This window comes from Gavia stellata, chromosome 30 (assembly GCF_030936135.1).
Source record: "Gavia stellata isolate bGavSte3 chromosome 30, bGavSte3.hap2, whole genome shotgun sequence".
Taxonomy (NCBI): domain Eukaryota; kingdom Metazoa; phylum Chordata; class Aves; order Gaviiformes; family Gaviidae; genus Gavia; species Gavia stellata.
This window is the reverse complement of record NC_082623.1, coordinates 3,625,689-3,643,288: the sequence shown is the minus strand read 5'-3', so window position 1 is coordinate 3,643,288 and position 17,600 is coordinate 3,625,689. Positions and strand designations below refer to the sequence as shown.

The 17,600-nt window shown below is 42.3% G+C and overlaps 2 protein-coding genes across 4 annotated transcripts; one reads left to right on the top strand and one right to left on the bottom strand.

Moving 5' to 3' along the window:
- The first annotated feature begins 20 nt into the window (after positions 1–20).
- OARD1 (O-acyl-ADP-ribose deacylase 1) lies at positions 21–2,934 on the top strand. 3 transcript variants are annotated; one of them, XM_059831112.1, is made up of 6 exons: positions 21–149; positions 476–537; positions 1,085–1,229; positions 1,382–1,440; positions 1,797–1,909; positions 2,247–2,934. In XM_059831112.1, exons 1-6 carry the CDS (start codon positions 74–76, stop codon positions 2,347–2,349), a joined length of 558 nt encoding a protein of 185 aa, XP_059687095.1. In that variant the 5' UTR covers positions 21–73; the 3' UTR covers positions 2,350–2,934. The 3 variants fall into 3 exon arrangements, with proteins under 3 accessions (XP_059687095.1, XP_009816649.1, XP_059687096.1); XM_009818347.2 differs by having other exon boundaries at positions 470–537; XM_059831113.1 differs by lacking the exon at positions 21–149 and adding an exon at positions 292–378 and having other exon boundaries at positions 470–537.
- A 1,369-nt stretch (positions 2,935–4,303) lies between these two features.
- Positions 4,304–13,666, bottom strand: APOBEC2 (apolipoprotein B mRNA editing enzyme catalytic subunit 2). Its single transcript, XM_009818346.2, has 3 exons — positions 13,289–13,666; positions 5,520–6,067; positions 4,304–4,937 (listed from the first exon to the last, which is right to left on the bottom strand). Exons 1-2 carry the CDS (start codon positions 13,414–13,416, stop codon positions 5,527–5,529), a joined length of 669 nt encoding a protein of 222 aa, XP_009816648.1. The 5' UTR covers positions 13,417–13,666; the 3' UTR covers positions 4,304–4,937; positions 5,520–5,526.
- Between the last annotated feature and the right edge of the window lie 3,934 nt (positions 13,667–17,600).

Below are 17,600 nucleotides of genomic sequence, written 5' to 3'. Positions count from 1 at the left end.
GGCGCGCGACGGCGGCCATTTTGTGTGACGCTAAGGCTGCAGTGGTGGAGCAGAGGAAGGGTTGGGTTGACCGATGTGGGCAGCGCTGGGGAGGGTCTTCGTTGCGCAAGCCCCGGCCCGGCGGATCGTTCTTCACACCGTGTCCGCGGGTGTGGCCTGCTGAAGGGTTTCCTGAAGGGGCAGGGGTGACTTGGAGGAGGATGGAAGGCCTGTGGGTGCCATTTGTGTGGTGACCCTGGACTGGGGCCTCCTTGCATCTCATGGGCTGGAGCTGTGGGGCTGCAGCAGGAAAGATTGCATCACACTATTTGGGGTTACTGGCCTCCTCCTTTTCTGTTTTCAGGGGGTATCTATTGTCTTAGATGTCCGATAGATAAAGTAGGTTAAGCCTTGCACCTTCTGGCACGCCAGCTTATTGCCTTGCTTGGGGTTCCTAATAACTGTCTTTTTCTCTCTGTCATCTTTCCAGCTGCAGGAGTCTTCACCATAGCCCACGTTACCATGGCCACCCACTTCTCCAGGGATCAGGAGGAGAGAGTGCGTAGAAAATGGGTTATCTGGGCTACTGCTGTGATGCCTGTCTCTGTAAAGAGACCTTCCTGTCCCCCTAATAACATGGCAGCTGCCTGTACCATGTAGCTTTTGGAGGAAAGTGGCCGATGCTGCTAAATTTCTTGTGCTTTTGTGCTTATGTCAGTGATGCAGATACTGTACTGCAGCACAGAGCTTACCTGGTTAACTAAATGTTTGGGGATATCCAGCACTGACACACTGATAGTGTGCTGAAAGCGTGCACTCATCTAGTTGTACTCTCTCTTACATAGTTTTTAAGCGCTGATACTGTAAAATTAGCTGCTGAGCTGGCATATGATACTCGTAACTGATGTTGTAGAAAAGATAGTTACCTGTATGTTGGGTTCATAATCCACGCCAACTCATTTACTTGTGAACTGCATGTTAAACTTCATGCCTGCTACTCTTTACTGAACAGGCTTGCCAGATTCCCTGTTGCCTGAGTATTCTATTATCTCAGTCTGCACTCTTAGCTTATTTTTATTTACCCTTCTGTTGTGTTGCTTTCCAGATCAAGTGTGTTAAGGGGGACCTTTTCTCGTGCCCCCAGACGGACTCATTGGCTCATTGCATCAGCGAGGACTGTCGCATGGGTGCAGGCATAGCTGTTCTTTTTAAGAAAAAGTTTGGAGGCGTACAAGAGCTGTTGGATCAACGTGAGTGATACACGTGGGGTGGACATGCAGGAGCTGAAGGGAAAACCTTGATTTCCAGCAGTAAGGGTATTCCAAGCTACTTGGGGTGCAGGGGTTATTACGTAGTGGAGTGTAACTGTTTTAAAAATACCTTCTTCGTTTCTTCACTTTAGAAAAGAAGACTGGGGAGGTGGCAGTTCTCCAAAGAGAGGACCGATACATTTACTACCTGGTAAGAGCGGGACGTTACTCAGGCACTTCCCTGTAACTAAACTGGATTGGATATGATGATGAGGGCTTTAATAGTTGTGGGTTTTTTGAGTTTCTTCTAAATAAGATGTGTGAGATGTATTGCTCAAATACTGCTAGTTGAAGAGACGCCAAGCTCTCTTGTGTATGTATATTTAAACTTCAAATTGACAGAACTAGCTGCTAAATTTTAAGCTGTGAAACTTGGGGCTTTTTCCCTTCACAGTAGCAAGTCTGGGTGTGGACTTCCAGAGCGTGGTGGAATGCGTTTTTTAAAAAAGAAAGTAGTTTGCAGTGATTATGCCAAAGGCACAACTGACCTTTTACATTTATACTTAGATTACAAAGAAGAAAGTTTCTCACAAACCGACATACGAGAATATGCGAAAGAGTTTAGAAGCCATGAAAGCTCACTGTCTAAACAATGGAGTTACTGACATTTCCATGCCTAGGTAAGAAAATTAGTTACTGCGGTGTAAGTACAGAAGCGTTTCTTGCGTAGAAGGATGTTTGAGAGATGATCCCCTGCTGTGAAGTAAAAGTTCAAGTATCCGCTTCTCTTCTATTCAACTCCTCTGTTCAATTGTGCAAATAAAGTTTGCATTTCCCAGTGTGTTTAAATGATAGTGAAACATACAGGCTTGGTTGTTTCCTTATTTTAACTGCATTATGTTGATTTATGGTGAGCTGAGTTAGTGCCACATAAAATTGTAGCTGCTTGAAGGGCTAGTTGTTCGTAGCATGCTCCAAGAGAGGCCATTACAGCTGTTTTGATGTCTTATTTTCCAGGATTGGATGTGGACTTGACCGCCTGGAGTGGAATAAAGTTTCAGCGATACTTGGGGAAGTGTTTGAAGACACAGATATAAAGATCACAGTTTACACTCTGTGAGCGAAAGAGTTTAAAGAGAGTCCCATTTCCCTTGCTTTCAGGAGTGGAAACCTGTTAACTGATGAGGGGGGAGACTGCATGCTGAGCACTTTCTTCATCTGAGCGTAGCTCACTCTTGTGTTGTCAGTGGCTTTTAGCAACAACAACAATAAAAAAAAAAGCTCCAGAACAGCTAATTTGGGATGTAGTGTTTGGGGAGCCTGTGAAGAAGGCAGGGATGTTGTAACCCTCGGGGAGTCCCTGGTCTGTCCCAACAAGCCACCAGATGTCCCTCGTCCTCCATGGAGCACCTGCCTGCATTAGAGCTACTTAAAGCTGACAGTTCCTGTGCAGAGTGAAATTGGAGCTGTCTGTTGCTTAGGTATTTGTTGGTTTGTAGTTACTGTTGATGATGAGCTGTGGAGCCCTGTCACTTTTTTTTAAAAAGTTTTGCAATGTTCATATCTGGCATACGGTTTACTTACTGTTATAGGATTAAAAATTTAATTTGTACCTTCTGGCCACAAATATGATTTTTTTGTTACGAGATTGTACTCAGTAAGAATCATGCTGTCATTGAAATAAATAGCTCTTCAGTTCTCTGCTGTCAGAGCACGGTCCTTTTGAAAAACATACCTATGTCTGTATGTGTTGTGGCTGTATTCCGGAGGAAAGCTGCGTTTTGAAGGGGAATGCTGGAGACGGGTAAAGAAACCTCATGGGTGCGTTTTATACTGCGTAATTGGTATAGTCTGCAGAACTCTGTTTTCTAACAATCCACACGTATGAATGACTGATGTGCTGTAAAAAGTTGTAGTAGGGAGTTTAAGGTTTGTTACTCCTATTTATTTTGTACTGCGTTTGTAGTTTAGCTGTTACGTGTAGGTCGGTGTTTGATGTCACCAATAGCAAAAGCAAATCAGTAACACACTTAATTCATCAGCCCATTGGTAAACACTTGATTTCTGAAAGTTTGGTTCCAGTACTGAAGAACTATCATATACTCCACATTTCCTTTATGTTTGGTTTTTCCCACCCTCCCATATTAACAAATCTTTTTGACTTCTCTCATACGGAATGCCCAGAAAAATGCCAGATACGTTGAATAGACCTAAAAGATGGGACATAACGGTTGAGAAGTTTTCAGCATAACGTAAGGTTCTTAATTGGTTTTCACTATTAATTGAATGGGTGGAGCGTTTTCTGTTCTTAGCATTGTGGATTAATCTGTATTGTGTGGTTTCTTTGTTGATGCAGATCTTCAAATCCTGTTTGTGTCTTTAAGAGCTTCGTATTATTACTCTTCTCTGTTGGTTGACCATCCTTTGTAAACTTGTTTTTGGTGGATAATTGCTGTAGCTAAATACACAACTGGAAAAAAAACCAACTCAGTAAGACAAATAGGGACTTGGAATATTGAGCTGATCGAGAGTGGCTATCAAGACTGCTCATTGATTTAGTCCTTAATGCTTATTTATGTTTGTTTTTTAAATCTAGTGGCAAAGAGATGAAATCCACAGTGGCTCTACAAAGGTGTTCTCATTGCTGCTTGTTTTTTCTGCCTTGAAAATTTATGCCAGAATTTAGTGCAATTGACTAAGGTAAGAGATGGGTGTGGTCAGCAGTTTTGTGTGTGTGTGTGTCTAATACAGTTCCAGCTTGTGACGGTGCTGGAGAAACCAATATGAAGAACTGATGGGAAGAACAAACCCTACCTGACTCAGTTTCTTAGCTGATGAGCATCCCTGTGACCCTTGTTTTACATGGAGAGTAATATGCCCATATTCTCTCTCTTTCTCTGTCTCCAACACTTGTACATACTCTTGAAATTTTTTTGGCATACAGTAATTCTCCCTTCTCATCATGCTGCACTTCAGCGATGAAGTATTTCATACGTGGGTGTCCCAGGATGTCTCACTTGTCAGATTAAATTTAGGACCTCTTGCAAATAGAGAAGAAGGAATAAACAGTGCTGTAGGTTTTTGCAGTGATTTCCAATTTTATTTCAGTTTGCTTTTCCCAGTTTTATATCACAAACATCATTGAATAAGGGGAGAAGGTGTTTGATGTATTTGAAATCAAGTACTTAGGGCTCCATCATAATTTGGAATAGACCAGTCACTCCTAATTTAAATCACAGCTCTTAATTATTGAGGAGGACAGAGGAAGAAAACCTTTTTTTCATGTTAAATCCCTTTCTTTTCAACATTTATGAAGTATTTACTTTCTAAATGCATTTCTCTAATTGGCAGCTTTGTTCTAAGATCTTTCCTTGTAAAGTAGTCCCAGTACGTGAGGCCTGCAGACTTTCCTGTAGGTCCACTGCAATCCATTCAAGACTTTAACCACACAGTATGTTGCCTTCTTTTTTCCTACCAGCAGAGGCAGCATGGGTTTGTTTGGGGCAGGGCGGGGAGGAACAAAATAAACCAAAAAAAAAAATCCCAGACACCAAAGATCTGTGTTGTATATGTATTTGTAGTCCATCAGGGCCTTGTCTTCCAGAAGTTTCTACTCCATCCTGCTGGAATCAAAGCTTTGGAAAGCAGGAGTGTCCCAGATGTCCAAGTCTGTCTCATCTCTCTTCATAGATCTTTTCTGAATTGGTCCTGGGGAAGGCAAAAGAGAGATGTGTTAGAAGCTTCAAATGCTTTTGTGTTTTATGGCTTAAATAGGTGAATCTTTAGTATCCCTTAAAAAGAAGAAAGAAGGGAATTCTGCAATGGTAACTGCTAAAGGAAATCACAGTTACTTTGTGTTATAGAGGGCTAGACTTCGGGGGTTGGGGGAAATCCCCTTTTCTCTGCACTCCTCTCACTGTTTCCACATGTGTCCTGAATATCATACATGTAGGGAACAATGAGGTATTCTTGTTGCATCTAGTGACCCTAGTACCGTTTTATTCTTTATTCCTGGAGGTGTTTACTCGGGGGGGTGGGGGGGGGGAAGCTCTAAATCACTTACGTGTCTCCTGTGGAGGAGCTCACTGTAGTGTTACTACCCTTGAAGGGCTGAGTTGCTGCCTGGGATTATTTTCAATATTCAGGTACAGGCAAACCGAGCCAGGTACATACGAGAGTAACAGTAACTGAAATTGGCTCTGGGGTACCCTTTGAAAAACCTGAAGAAAAAAGAGGAGTCTGTAATACTAATACAAGGAGCTAGGTGACCAAGTGGAAATCCTCACTCACGTGAGCTTCAGTGCAAAATCTCAGCCAACTTTTCCTCATAATACTGGAAGTTCTCTTGAATGTCCTCCCATGGCACGAAAGCCTTTGCTTCCTCTCCTTCCTCCTGTTCCACAAAGTTCTGCCAGACATACTCAAAGTCTTGAGGCTTCATAATCCTCAGCTTGCAGCCAGCTGACTTCATTTTTTTCAGGGCAGCCTGCATTTCTGGTTCTTCCCACATGAAGAGGCGCCCTACCATGATTGTCAGACGCAGGTTCTTGTTCTTCTTTAGGGTCTCGGTTATCCGATCGGCACAGGTCACACAGGGACTGGAGGAGACGTACCAGGTGATGTTGTAGCGGAGGCTTGATTCACACTTCGGTAAAATTGTGTTGAAGAAAGCCATTTCTGCGTGGGCAGCTGCATGCTCGTCTTCCAGGTAACCCCGAGAAGTCACTGACTCTTTGCCTTGGGTCTCGACAACATAACACAGGAAGGTTTTGTTCCTGCCTGAGCTGTATTCCACGTTCCTGAACTGGAATTTGAAAAATATGGCTGGGAGGCGCTCCCTATAAAGAGTAGAGAGGAGAGAAGCATCTCAGAGGCAGATAATAAAGGGTTATAGCATTGGTTTAGTTCCTGTGTGGTCTTGGACAAGTCGCTGCACTATAATGGCTGTATTTCTTTGTGTATTAAAAGGAGATGCCTTTTAATAGGAGGATAAAAAAATACATTAAAAATTACAAGAAATTCAGCTAGTTTTGCTGTGTGGTGAGGCTTCCAGGCCTGTTCTCACTACCTAGTGTTTTTCACTTCATTTTAACAAACTTGTACTGCGAATTTCTGGTATCTACATTGAGGTATTTGAAGAGGAACTTGCTTCTGAAATGTATTTCTTGAGACTATGATATTTACTGTTGGTAAGGAGGGACAGCAATTGGCCTTTTCCCACTCTTAATACACCAGTAGGCTGAACTGTTCTTCTACAGTTTTCTAGGCCATTAATATAGTTCTTTCAGTGTGGTGTTGCAATATTAATCTGCAGGATCTGTTGTCCTAAATCGTTAGGATAATAACTCTGGCATTGCTAATCAGTGTTTTATCCCCAGTGCTTTTGCAGTCTGGATTTCCTCTGAGTAGAGGCAAGCGTGACTGGCTAGTTGCAGTTTTTAAGTGTTGTAGTTTTGCTCTTCCAGTGTCAGTTGAATACTAATATTCAGTAGAATTATGTTGTGACTTTGGTTTAATACAGTATCCGAGATCAAATCTCACTTCGCTATGAAAAAAGTGTATTTCCCACTGAAATTTGATTGCTGTCTCATGGATACTACTGATAAGCTTCAGATACTTTTTTTTAATGTTGTGCACCTCTTCCATTCTGGGTTTCTAAATGAGCATAATCCAAAGTGAATCATCGCAGTGAGTAATGTGTTTGCAGTCCTCTTTCACCCAAATAAGCTAGTCTGCTCTTATTTAGGGAAGTTAAAATTAGTCCCTTAAAATACTGTGTATAGCTTTTATGCATTGCTGACTGAAGAGGTGAACAAGGAAAGCTGCATCATCTCATAGTACCTGCTACTTTCTAATGGAGTACCAGGCTTTCCTGATTGCCCCCCGTAGCATCTAACTGTGGAGTACATCAGTACAAGAACTAGTACTTGAAGGGTGTTAAGTGGAAGGATGAAAAAGGTATTGCTGACAACACGCCTTGTGACCTGCTAAATGCTACAAAGGATGGGAGTAAAGACTCCACAGAGTAGCCAAAGTGAAATAATGAAAAGTAGTAGCACAACATTTCATTTATTACACGCTAGTAATCTTCTGGCATGTTATACTCCTCTAATCTGAGCTTTAGGTGCACCTATAACCTTGATATTGCCAGTGAGGCAATAATGAATCTTTGTAAAACAGTAAGTGTTTTATTCATCCCTGTCTCATCTATAGTCAGATTATAATGTCAGGCCTCTCCAGGGAGTACACTGAGCAAAGGTCAGGAGAGATTCTCAGACCCTTGGAAATCTTAATTGGGGAGAGGAAGGAGGCTGCAGGAGTAAGTGGCAAAGTGTCGTTCTGCTGAGAGGAAAGAACAATTTGTGATGCAACATCTCACAACATGTCTCCAGAGACAGTGGAAGTGAAGGGTATGGAAAAGAGCAAAGAGAATCAAAATCAGTATGTTACACTTGCTTAGTAATGCGGGGACCACAAGTGGACGTACTGTCAGTTTGCTGGTGGGAAATGCCGGTATGGGCCACAGTGAAAATGTGGGATGGGTGCAGGTCAGGAATAAGGACTGTTCATGAAGAGCTGCATCTGATGCCTTTTAAAATCAGTGGATGTCCTATAGAGTTCCTGTAGAGTGCAATGGATAAGGTTTTGCTAGGACTGCATGAAGCACCCCAAATAGCATGATATTCTATGCAAATCGGAGGGATTGGAACGGGAATGTCTGAGCAGAAGGACCACGGAACAGGCACTTAGGAGTTCTTCATTTAATACCTGGCTGCAAATATTACATTACGTACTGTAAGCAAATGGCTTTTTGCTTAGATAAGATTTGGAAATAGTATCCTGTCTAAATACATAAAGTAAATCATAGCTATTGTCAAGCTCTTTAGCTGTGTTATTTTAAAAGTTTAAATACAATTTTCCATAAATGTTTAATTCCACTTACAAAGTTTCAGAAATTTCTCTTTGGTATGTGTGTATTTCAGACTTGTCTTAATGCAGCCAGGAATTTTCTTGCTGACAAAGTCCTGTGGCATTTTTGGCTTTTGAGAAAGTTAAAACTCAAAAGAACACCCTCTCTATTTAATTTTTTATGATACTACAGTAGTATCCAGGGTCCATTTGGGCCTGCTACACAGATTTGCAGCAGAAGGCCTGAGTTATAGTTCCCACTTCTGTTTTGGATTTCCCAGCAGCATGATTTTACAGATGAACAACTTCACTGGGAATATCAGTGTACTATACCAACGAAATGCTGTGGGAGTTGATGTGGTTACGTTGGCGCAGTTGTACTTTGTACTGAGAGAGGAAGATCATTAGTCTTCCAAATGCAACAAGATGTACGAGTCGGAACAATTTTGTTCATAGAATTGCATCTACACTGGGAATATCTACTATTGCTGTCAGTCGAAGAAGCACCATAATTCTTTTCACATATCATTGATTTGTGGCAGTGGAAGTTTAGAGTATGAGTTTGGCTTTAGAAATTTTGCTAGAAGCAGGTTTTCAGCTGCTTCTTAAATGATATAATTAAACCCTTAACATTGTTCAATTATGCTTCGATGAGAGCTGCACAAGACAGGACTTAAACAGTAGAAAAGCCTGTTTGGGAGCCTTCCATGCTGTTACTGTTTTAGCTGGCAGTGTATTAATGAGGGATGGGAAGCATTTTGATTAATGAGCAAATAAATCATGCTGTTTTGGTATGATTTGGTCTATGGTTCTCTCATTTGCATTGGAGTTTGCACAAGCCTGGATAAGGGAAACTTGCGCTGGCTGCACAAGTTCTAAAGTACCCAGAAAGACTGCTTTAACTTCCCTTTCGTAGCATTTTGACTTCTGTTCCCTTATGTTAGATGACTTAAAGTTACCTGTTGGAGCGAGTCTCATTTTCTTTAAGATGAATTGAAAGACTGCTACTGATTTTTATTAAAGACTGTTATCAGACTCTAATTTAGCATAGCGCCTCTTATTCCCGGAACTCCTTTCTCTTGTTCTTTGAGGCAAAAAAACCCCACGTGCTTCTGAGAATACTGCTTTTCCTGCTTTATATCCTAGATAATGAATGGTTCTTTGGTTAATGATTTAATAATTCTTTAATTAATGATTCTTTGAAGTCCAGCTATGTTGGGTCTGACATAAGCTACCCATTGCCTTCTTCCTGAGCTAAGTTTGTGAGGCTACAATAAGTTGTTTTAAGATAACATCATGTATTTAAATGTAGCACATCAGAGTCACATGGGAGTTCATTCCTGATTTAACTCTCTTGACTGCACAGCGGTTACATCAGTGATGAGATTGGGTCTGTAGGTTTTGATGAACTGTTGAAACAGCAGTGATCTGTTCCAGGATGTGTTGACTCAGAGGTGTATTTAGTCAGGCCTTCTAGATGGATTTTATTGCTTATCATCTTGGCATCTAAGATTATCTGGGATGTTCACCTAAATCTGTTCTTCTAGCTATGTGGAATATGCATCAGTTTAATTAGTAAGTTTCCGATAAAGAATATAAACAAAGCCGAGGGCATTTTCCAAGTCTGTAAATAGCTGGTGGAGAGCTTGGAAAATTTGCTGGTCATGGATACATAGGCAACCAACGAGCTGTGTGTGCTAGTTAGAAAGAATCTGCTTAATCCCATGTAAACCAGAGCAGGGAGGATGTTTCAGCACAAGTGTGAATTGTAAACATCTGTCCTAACAGGCCTTAGCTGAGTCCTTGCTATGTGACTCTTCCAAGCAGTGGGCATTTGGGCAAGGTGTCTCTGGTCCTCTGAGTAATTGGAAAGCCCCGTAGCGAGTGATTCAGCAGTGAAAGAATGGGCAAGAACAAACCGTACGTGCCATAAGACTGCATACATACTTAAATGCCGTATGCTGCATAATCTTACCTTTGAGTTACAGCATGCTTGGCAGATGACCCTCATAATTTATTGCAAAGTGAAGTATTGTAATTGTATTGTTTATTTGGATAGATTAATTTCCAAACAACTGAGCATCAAAATACAACCCTGAAATAGCTGTGTCAACTACTACAAAAAAACTAAGCCAACTTCTTTGGAAACTCAGGTCTAGCTTTGAATAGCTTCCTGACTGTTCCTGAGTAAATGAATAATTCTTGGCAAGCCTATTTCCCCATGTTTGAATGAGGGGTGGTGTACAAATGTTAATATTATCCCTAATTGATCCATTGAGGCAGAAACCTCAATCTCTAAGAATGGTACTGGACTGAACAGATAATGTGCTTTTAAGTTTGCTGAAATAAGGTAGGCTGGAGGAATACAGCAGCTGCCCAGCATGATCCCAGTGCTGTTGCACGCTGGGTAGGAGAAGTGAATTAGAATGTCTAATGAGAGAATAAAAATGCAGGATTCTCTAAAAGATGCTGTAAACTAGTAGGACATATTCTTTAGATTTAAATATTTGTTCAATGACTATTTCTACTATGGTCTTAAGTTATTTGAGCTGATAAAACAGTGCCCTTTTGCTTGCTCTTTGACAACTATTCGTAAAGAAACACACTCCTGCTGGGTTCATTGATTACAGAAAGTCTGTAATGATCAACTGTAACAGGAACCAAGGATTTATCACTGCTAGAAGTAGCCTCATTTACACACTGAGGAAAGTGTAAATAAAAGTGTCTACTTAAATGTCATGAAACGTACACAGATGGGGCTTATATTTATCCATGACTGTGTTGAGCCAAATGTTGACAAAAAAGGTGTTAATATTCTTAAACAGAGTGATTAGGTTCCCAGTATTTTCTGGGTAAGCCAGACTCCTTAGAGCTATAAGCAACAGCTTGAAAACTTGACTCTGTGTCTTAAGATGCCCCTAATCCAAGGGCTAAAACTGACATGCAGTGTAATTGAATTTAAGTGCTTCCACAGTTGCAGTTATGTGTTTTCTCATAATTCACATAACTGGCTTTATTGGCTGAAAATTTGTAAATAATTAGAAAAATCCAAACAGTGATCATATGAGGTTGAGGCACAGTTTAAACTCACAGGGTACTTCTTAAAATGAAAGTAAAAATTGCTGGATTTTTCTGTACCTCTTTCAGGGTCCTTTAGGATTTCTGCTTTACTTCCTCATTCTCACCTTTAGTAGCCAGCGTATTAGTCATAAACTAATAATCAGAGGAGATTTGGTCATGATTCCTACAGGAACTCACCAGATATTTATAAGCACTTTCCAAATAGTATTGTGATGAGGACCGTATAAATACTCGCATGCTGACAGCTCTATGGTCCCTCACCAAATGTCTGAGTACTTTCATTTCAGAAACTTAAACTCCTGTCTTGCTTGCTATCAGTGTATAGAATGTGAAAATCAGCTGGTACCAGCTTAACATATGTAGATCATAGCACAGACTTTAACTTGAGGCTTCCTTGCATCACCTGCCGCTTTTACTCTAGTACCTCTGCCCCAGTGCAGTTCCAGCAGCACAGCTCACTCCTAAGCCTCAGCAGGTTAAGTTTTCCTATTGTTATCCCTTTTTGCAACCACACGTCACCCCTCGCATTCTTGCTGCTGCCTTTCCAGAGTGGAAAGTCCTGTCAAGTTCTGCAACACCCTTGTCATTTCATCAAATAATTTCACTGCAGGATGACACTAAGAAAGTATTTTTCATCCATGATTAGCACATCAATTTCTATCCAGGTCGTTGGGATTAGCAAGGAAGTTTGAAGACACTGCCCAATTCCTTAGCAATTTCTAATTGCAAGTTGAGTGCTCTAAGGCTGACAAATCTAATTTCCTCATTGAGATTCATTTTAGTACACGTCTTAAGTTTCTAGAAGTTGTTACCGTATGTGTCGTTGGTCCAATGGTTTATTATAAACAATTTTTAGTGTCTTAGCTCAGTTCCTAGCAGAGGGATGTGCTTTTATTAAAAGTCACTGCTCTAGCAGACACGTATTATTTCCATGATTGTGTTTGACAGAGACTAAAGGCTGTGAACAACCCCAGCCCAAGAAGTGATTTTCAGTGCAGACATATTTTAAGAAGAAAATGTTTTTGTCACCCCTGTGCAGAGATGTAACCCCTTTGTGTGAGATCAGACATAGGCTGTGCTGCTTCATGCATTGTTTTCAGAAATGCCAGCCAAATTTTCTTTGCAGAATTTTTCTTACCAGTGACCATGTCACAGGCAGAAGGATTCCAAGTGGGATTTTAAGAGTCTGGCCTGAGCTTTACATTCAAGCAGCTGGAATAAATCATGGTTTTGGTTTATGCGCTGGGAACACTGCCTTGGTGACTGCTAAGGGAGACCAGAGGGAAGAACGACATAGGGCATCTTGCTACTACTACAATGAGCATTTTGAAATGCTTAGAGATAGCAGATTACAGAGTTGTTTTCCTAGTTGCAGCTGTCAATTATGTCTGACAGAGTTCAGCTTCCTAGTAGATCTCTGTTATATCTGCCTTTTTCAAAGGCCAGGCTCACTGGAGCAAAAGGAGCTGCTTGCTGCTTTGCTGTCTTGAAAACTGCTTATTGTTTTGGTGCCTTTCTGGGAGTTAGGCTTCTTTGAAAGTCAAGTTCTAGCTGTGGGTGTGGAGCCCTTGAAAATGTGGACTTTTAGCTCCCTTGAAAAATCTATCCCTTAGGTCCATAAAGCAAATCAGCCATAGCAGGGGTATTTTTCCTAATCCACAGATAGAGAAACTTTCAGACAAGAGCCATTGATCACACCAAGAAATCAATATTCAGTGCTCATCAAGGGCCAATACCTTCCATCCCAATATCATCAGGCAAGTGATCCCATTACAGTCAGTGGGACTACTTGAACCGTAAGGGAATCAGTTAACACTATAGAAACAGACGTGCTTGTATAAAACATTCATCTGCCTGCCTGGTGTGAATCCATTCTCTATAAAACTCGGTGAAACTTTTAACAAAATCCCACAATAATGAAAGCCATACTTAAACCATTTAAGAATACTCAGAAGTGCACTGGCTGAAGATGCCATCTTTCATTACCCAACATACGAGCTGAGGCAGAGACCTTTGAATATCCCCACTTCGTTCTCTTGCACCCTCATATTTATATCTAAACCTCTTACCCTGTCACAATTTCAAATGGTGGCAGGTCTTCCCGCTTCAACTTCTTCTTCTTTTTTTCCTCACCTTCTTCTGTGTTGTCAGGTTCACCATTCTGTGTGTTGCTGGGCTCCTCCTGCTTTTCTGCCATCTTCTTGAGTATAGGGGTATTAAGTTATGGCCACTGGTAAAAAGAAAGAGCAATTTCTGAGAGCTCTAAGGGAGAGGAGACAGCGGAGGGAGGAAGGAAAAACAGAGCTGGGAGTTCCTGCACTAGGCACAGTTGTCAGGAGCTAAATACGGAACAAAGCAGCAATGATAGAGGCTGGATGGGGTAGGATGACCCAGGGCTCTCAGATGTCACCTCCTTCCCTTGCTTTCTCTAGGTCTTTTTAACAATCCCCCCTGCTCCCCTTTTAATTTAAAATTAAGTGACGACTTCACTGTGGGCGGGTTAAGCAACGGATGGAAAATCCTGGAAGCATAAGTATCTATTTATCCATTAGTGTGACAGATAGCTGGCAAGATGCAGAGCTGGCAGCTTCTCCATCTATCTTCTTTTGCCAATTTGTTATATTGCTGACCTTGAAGGACCGCTGTTTTGGCTCAGGCAAGAGGGGAAAGGGGCAGTCCCCATTTAGTTTGCTGAAAACCCCCCGTTGGTGGTGGATTTGGCCTCATGGGCCACCTGGAACATGACAGCAGGAGACCTAACTTTTCTTCCACCCTGCTTATCCATGCAGGGACACTGAAAACAAGAGCTGAACAGGGTGAAATCCTGCTTGTTGAAGTTGGTGTCAGACCATACTCATGTAAATGCAAATCAGAACCTTCTCCCAGATGTTTCAAAGTCAGCCTTGTAATTCACAGTGAGGCAGTATTTTTGGTGCAGGGCACTTCCAAGTGCATGCCCTGAGCATCTGCCCATCGGTCTGTATTTTTTCTCTCTGTTGCCTGAATGTTTGAAAAGTGCCCAGCATACTGGAAGCGATAACATAGCTAGGTAAGAGTAAGCATTTGAAAACTCCTGGGCGTAGCGATTCTTGCAGTATTTCTTTCTTTCTTTCCCCTTTGCTGCAGTGGAGGATGCAGATGTTGAATGAGTGATTGCACTGGAGCCAAAGAATCGGACAGATGAGAGCCTGTGGTGGAGGTGTGATGAGAGTGAAGTGTGTGTGGTTATGCAGTAATAACTGGGACTGGTGTCAGCAGTGTGCCAAGGACAGAGTACTGGAGACGTTCTGGTAAGTTACTTACTGGGATTTGCCTGAACTGGGTGGGTGTGGAATCTGCCTGTCATACAAAGAGAAACGAGAAAGACTATAAAGATTTTATTGACGCCAGTTCGGGATGTTTGGTTTGCTTGGCACTATATCAAGCAGGTTTCTTGAAGAGGCTTTGGTAACTTAGGAGGATACTCAGGGGTAATGTAGCTTTCACATGAGGTCTAAAAAGAGGGTTTTATGTTTGGGTTGGGGGGCATTGTGTCTTTTTTTTTTTTTTTCTTTCAGGATTATGTGAAATTCTTCCAATTTCTCACTCTACATTTAAATAATTTAAACTTTGTATAAATCCCATGTGAGCCAAGCCTAATGAAAACCTGAGTAAGATTTTTCTCAGAGGCTAATCCTGCTATGCCATGAGGGTGAAAGTAAATGGAAAATGTGTAGCTGTGCAGAATTCATGTCTTAGCCAAAGCATATTGGAAATCAAATCTCCAGTATCTTGGGTTCTGCACTTCGTTCAGAACCCACCATCATCAAGATTTGAATAAATATGAAATATTAAGCTATATTTGATTGAGTATTCAGTCTGTACTTAGTGGAAAACCTGCTCTTGGGTTGAGGAGGATAAACTGTATTCCGTAGAAATCAAATAGGTGTGAATACCTGCTTTCAGGCCAAACTCAGTCTTTGTGATACTGTTATAGTCAGCTCTTTACAGCTTTAGAGGGGTCTGCGCTATCACAAAGTGAAATAAATTTGTGCCATTGGGCAGATAATTTATTATCAGAGATCATAAATAATATATTATCATAGATAATTTGTTCTGGCTGGTCTTTCAAGCCCCCTTGCTAACAACATCCTGCCTTTCTGTGCTATAATATCCTTTGTAGCTTTTCATTAGTAACACCATTGAAATGCAGTCATTCTGGGGATAGAGCACCCCCCCCCCCTTTTACTCCCACACTGTTTGCTAGTGATGAGAAGTTGTTTATTTGATGACTGACACAGCTGGCATGGAGAGTATTGTGACAACAGCGCAATCAAGGATTTGACAAGTTCCAAGACATCCTATCCATGGAACATGTATCATTCATTTTCATGGTGCAGAATTTTATTTATTTTTAAGCTTCAAATACTTTCCTGGAGGGCCAGTTTTTCCTCTTGCATGGTAACTATGCTCAAATTCCAACTCCCCCGTCCAATTACTCTCACCTTTGACATTTCAGGCAGTGTTTTTGGGGATGGGAATCCTCTCTTAATGAGTGACAGCTTGTTTCCTTCTTACCCTTCTACTTTAAAGAAGCATTCCAGCCCCTCTTCAGTCCCTCTGACCCACTTCTCTTTATTTTTGGAAGCTCTTGATGGCTAGGGTCCCATCTTTCCTGCAGCCTTTAGCTTTCACTGGCCTGGCCACTCTGCTGAGCTCTAATCTAATCTCGGGAATGCGGCGCTGAGACGCTACCTCTATCCAGCCCTTCCCCAGCTGCTTCACAGCTCCATCTAGGGCAGTGCACTAAATAGTCATGATCCACCCCCCTGCAGTGTCTGCCTGCGCCAAAAATATAAAGGGACACCACCGAGTTGCTGTCAATCTGACATTTTGTGGTAGAGCCATAGGAATGAAAGCTTTGATCAGTTTTGTTTGGTTGTTTTTAAGTGACCCTAGTTCCCCCGAAGTGCGTGCCTGTGTACAAGAGCGTGCATGCATGGGCCTAATGACTGAAGCCAGTGATGGAAATTCTTTTCCATCAGCTAGTTCAGAGAAGGAGCTGGGGCACAGGTGCTGAGAGGTGCCAGGGATGCGACTAGCCTCATGTAAGAACCTCCTGATGGTGCTTCGGTTAACTAAAATCATTGCACTTGCCAAACAGCATTTTTATTGAGGTTTCCCTCCACCCTGCCCCTCTCCCCACTGATTTAATGGTTTATTTAGTTGACTATGAATTTTGTTCTGCTTGAAGAGCCCTGTGCAGTGTAATCGCTGTTCAGCCACTGAAGAGGCACAAGAGATTCGCATGCATGTCAGGTCTCGCACAGGGAGAATGAGAATCAGCGCATTGCCTCTCCCCGTTCGCTGCCCCATGGGAAGGGCTAAACCATGCTCGTTTCCAGCAGAGCCCCGTGGCCTCTCCCCGTGACCCAGCATGCTGGATGCATGCGGTAGGTGCAGACTCTTCCCTCGTAGGTAGTCCTCTTCAGCAGCTGCACCTCGTGTGTGCGGAAACCTCCAACGGAGCGACCACAACCCTGCACCGCAGTCACGGCATCGGCCATTGAGCCGGTTCCCTCTCAGTGGCACAAACCCAAGCTGTGGTTTCCTGCCCAAGCCCGTTCTCCATCCTGTGACAGATGTGTCCCGCAACATCTGGCAGTCTGTCTCCCTCTATTTTAAAAGGTCTGGCTTCACTGTGTCGGGGCATCGAGGCCAGAATGCCTGAACAGAGCCAAATGAAGTAATGGGGAGGAGTAGACCTCAAAGACACCAAACCTGCAGTAAGATTTGAAGAGCTGTCTGCATGGGAATGCTGCCAGCAAAGGCGACTGCTAGCAAGGCAAGGCTAAGGTGACAACCTGTTCTGGGAGAAGCTTTCTGGCTCTGCTGAAGTATTGGATATTAAGGTCTGATTCTGCATCCATCCAAGTCCAGAAGAATTTCTCCACTGACTTTAGAGGCATCTCTGAACAATCTGTGGACTTTTTTTTCCCAATCTTAAATAGGTATTTCACATAGAGAGTACTGTATTCCCTTGACCTGTCTCCCAGGCAGGTCATCTGCTGTTCCTCTCATTGCAGGAGGAGTTACTTTCCTGAAGTTAAAATGGCTGTTACCATTTCCCGATCACAAAGGGACAGTAGAAGAGACCTGGCTGCAAAAGTCCTTGCCAGGAAAAGGAGGCTTTTATTACATTTTTGGTCTGGAGGAACATTTTCGGATAGATGCGAGAGTGAAATAAGATACTGGCTGTGTGAGTCATGGCTCAGATGTGCTCTCTATTCCAAAGGGACAGCTGGTGGCACTAACAAAACATCTCCCTAGACACATTGTCTGGCACCAATCCCCCTTCTGTTTTTTCCAGCTGTAGCTACCGTTACGTGATAAATAAATAAA

Excerpts from the sequence above, each read along its gene's own strand:
- OARD1 (XM_009818347.2), top strand. The coding sequence starts at position 74 with ATGTGGGCAGCGCTGGGGAGGGTCTTCGTTGCGCAAGCCCCGGCCCGG. Across the intron at positions 1,230-1,381 it reads ACAAGAGCTGTTGGATCAAC|AAAAGAAGACTGGGGAGGTG; the intron begins GTGAGTGATACA and ends TCTTCACTTTAG. Across the intron at positions 1,910-2,246 it reads ACTGACATTTCCATGCCTAG|GATTGGATGTGGACTTGACC; the intron begins GTAAGAAAATTA and ends CTTATTTTCCAG.
- APOBEC2 (XM_009818346.2), bottom strand. The coding sequence starts at position 13,416 with ATGGCAGAAAAGCAGGAGGAGCCCAGCAACACACAGAATGGTGAACCT. Across the intron at positions 6,068-13,288 it reads CCATTTGAAATTGTGACAGG|GGAGCGCCTCCCAGCCATAT; the intron begins GTAAGAGGTTTA and ends TACTCTTTATAG.